The sequence below is a fragment of the Miscanthus floridulus genome, chromosome 4, assembly GCF_019320115.1.
Source record: "Miscanthus floridulus cultivar M001 chromosome 4, ASM1932011v1, whole genome shotgun sequence".
NCBI classification, from domain to species: domain Eukaryota; kingdom Viridiplantae; phylum Streptophyta; class Magnoliopsida; order Poales; family Poaceae; genus Miscanthus; species Miscanthus floridulus.
In genome coordinates, this window is record NC_089583.1 from 81,687,646 (window position 1) to 81,689,031 (window position 1,386).

Genomic DNA, 1,386 nt, shown 5'->3' on the forward strand with positions numbered 1-1,386 from the left:
AACAAATTTGCAGAGACCTTGTTCGCAACAGCAGAGAACTCGATCGCGATACGTTCCAGCCCATTTAACCTGTGGAACGACCTAGACAGCGCAATATACGTCTCACTCACGATACCTTGCTGCTAGTTCATCATCACTTCATCAGGCTGGAAGATAACAAAATGACAGATAATTTACCATCATAAACTAACTGATTTGACATCCAAATACTTTGTGAGTTGCTAGACTGACAGAGTGACAGATCAATTTGAATTTTTCTTGACCTTACAACAATGTCTTGGACACCAGCCATCGTACAAAGGAAACCCTTTTCTCCAAAAATAATATGAAAAAATCACAAATAGTGTACAACACACTGCAACACAACACCATCTAGTCTAGGATGATTTAAGCGTGATGCATCGCTGGCTCTTGCTCCAGCACCATGGTCGGGTGGTTCGCCGCTTCTGCAAAAATTCAAGGGAAGGCATCGTCAGAAATGCATCATGCATGGCTCTCCATCGGAAGCGACTGATGGTATGGTGAATTAACCACGTGTTTACGTACCGTCGCCGCCGGCGGCGAGGCCCTTGTCGTGGCGCTCGACGCACTGGAGGATGTACTTGAAGGCCTCGGTCTCGCAGGGGATGGCGAGCGCGCCTTGGTGCCGGAACCCGAACTCCTCCTCGGCCTTCTCCAGCAAGAGCCGGAACACCGGGTGCGCCAGGTAGCTGGTCGGGATCACGAACCGCCGCTGCTCGGGCCCGACGTACACGGGGCAGTACCCCCGGGGGACGTCCGGCGGCGGCTCCGGGCTGTGGCAGCTCTCGTCGTCCGACAACAACACCGAGTCCGCCGTCTCCGTGCGCCGCAGCCGCCGCATCACGAACGGCGGGATCGCCGACGCCACCGCCTCCTCCGGCACGCCGCCGGCGTCCTCGTCCTCCTCCCGCTGCTGCTTCGCACCCAGCGCCATGAAGTGCCACTTGTGCAGCAGCTCTCGCAGACGCACGATCTGCTTGATGCCCGTCGCCGCCGCCTTCGCGCCGTCGTCGCCCATGGCACACGCGCACGCACGGACAGTCAGTCACCGTACACCTTCGCAGAGACGGTGTCTTGGATCTCGAGAGAGCTTGATGATGAGAACTTTGAGACGAAACAAGGGAAAGGCCGGGATGGAGAGAGTCTGGCATGCAGGAGGTTGGAGGATTATATAATAATCACGTCGTACTCGTTCGTACTCCATCATCGATCAGGGGGTAACATGCATGGCTAAATAAAAAAAAAAAAAAAGAGATTCCTTCGCCGCGGGTTGTTCTAAGGCCATGTTAGTTCACTCCAAATTCCAAATTTTGGTACTATGTAAAAAGATGATTCCCCATCACATTAAATTTGCGGTACATGCAT

General features: G+C 53.7%; 1 protein-coding gene across 1 annotated transcript; it reads right to left on the bottom strand.

Annotated features, from left to right (window-relative positions):
• Positions 1–273: 273 nt before the first annotated feature.
• LOC136551848 (auxin-responsive protein SAUR71-like) lies at positions 274–1,146 on the bottom strand. Its single transcript, XM_066543391.1, has 2 exons — positions 547–1,146; positions 274–446 (listed from the first exon to the last, which is right to left on the bottom strand). The coding sequence occupies exons 1-2, from the start codon at positions 1,037–1,039 to the stop codon at positions 388–390; spliced, it is 552 nt and encodes a 183-aa protein (XP_066399488.1). The 5' UTR covers positions 1,040–1,146; the 3' UTR covers positions 274–387.
• Between the last annotated feature and the right edge of the window lie 240 nt (positions 1,147–1,386).

Excerpts from the sequence above, each read along its gene's own strand:
- LOC136551848 (XM_066543391.1), bottom strand. The coding sequence starts at position 1,039 with ATGGGCGACGACGGCGCGAAGGCGGCGGCGACGGGCATCAAGCAGATC. Across the intron at positions 447-546 it reads CCTCGCCGCCGGCGGCGACG|AAGCGGCGAACCACCCGACC; the intron begins GTACGTAAACAC and ends GAATTTTTGCAG.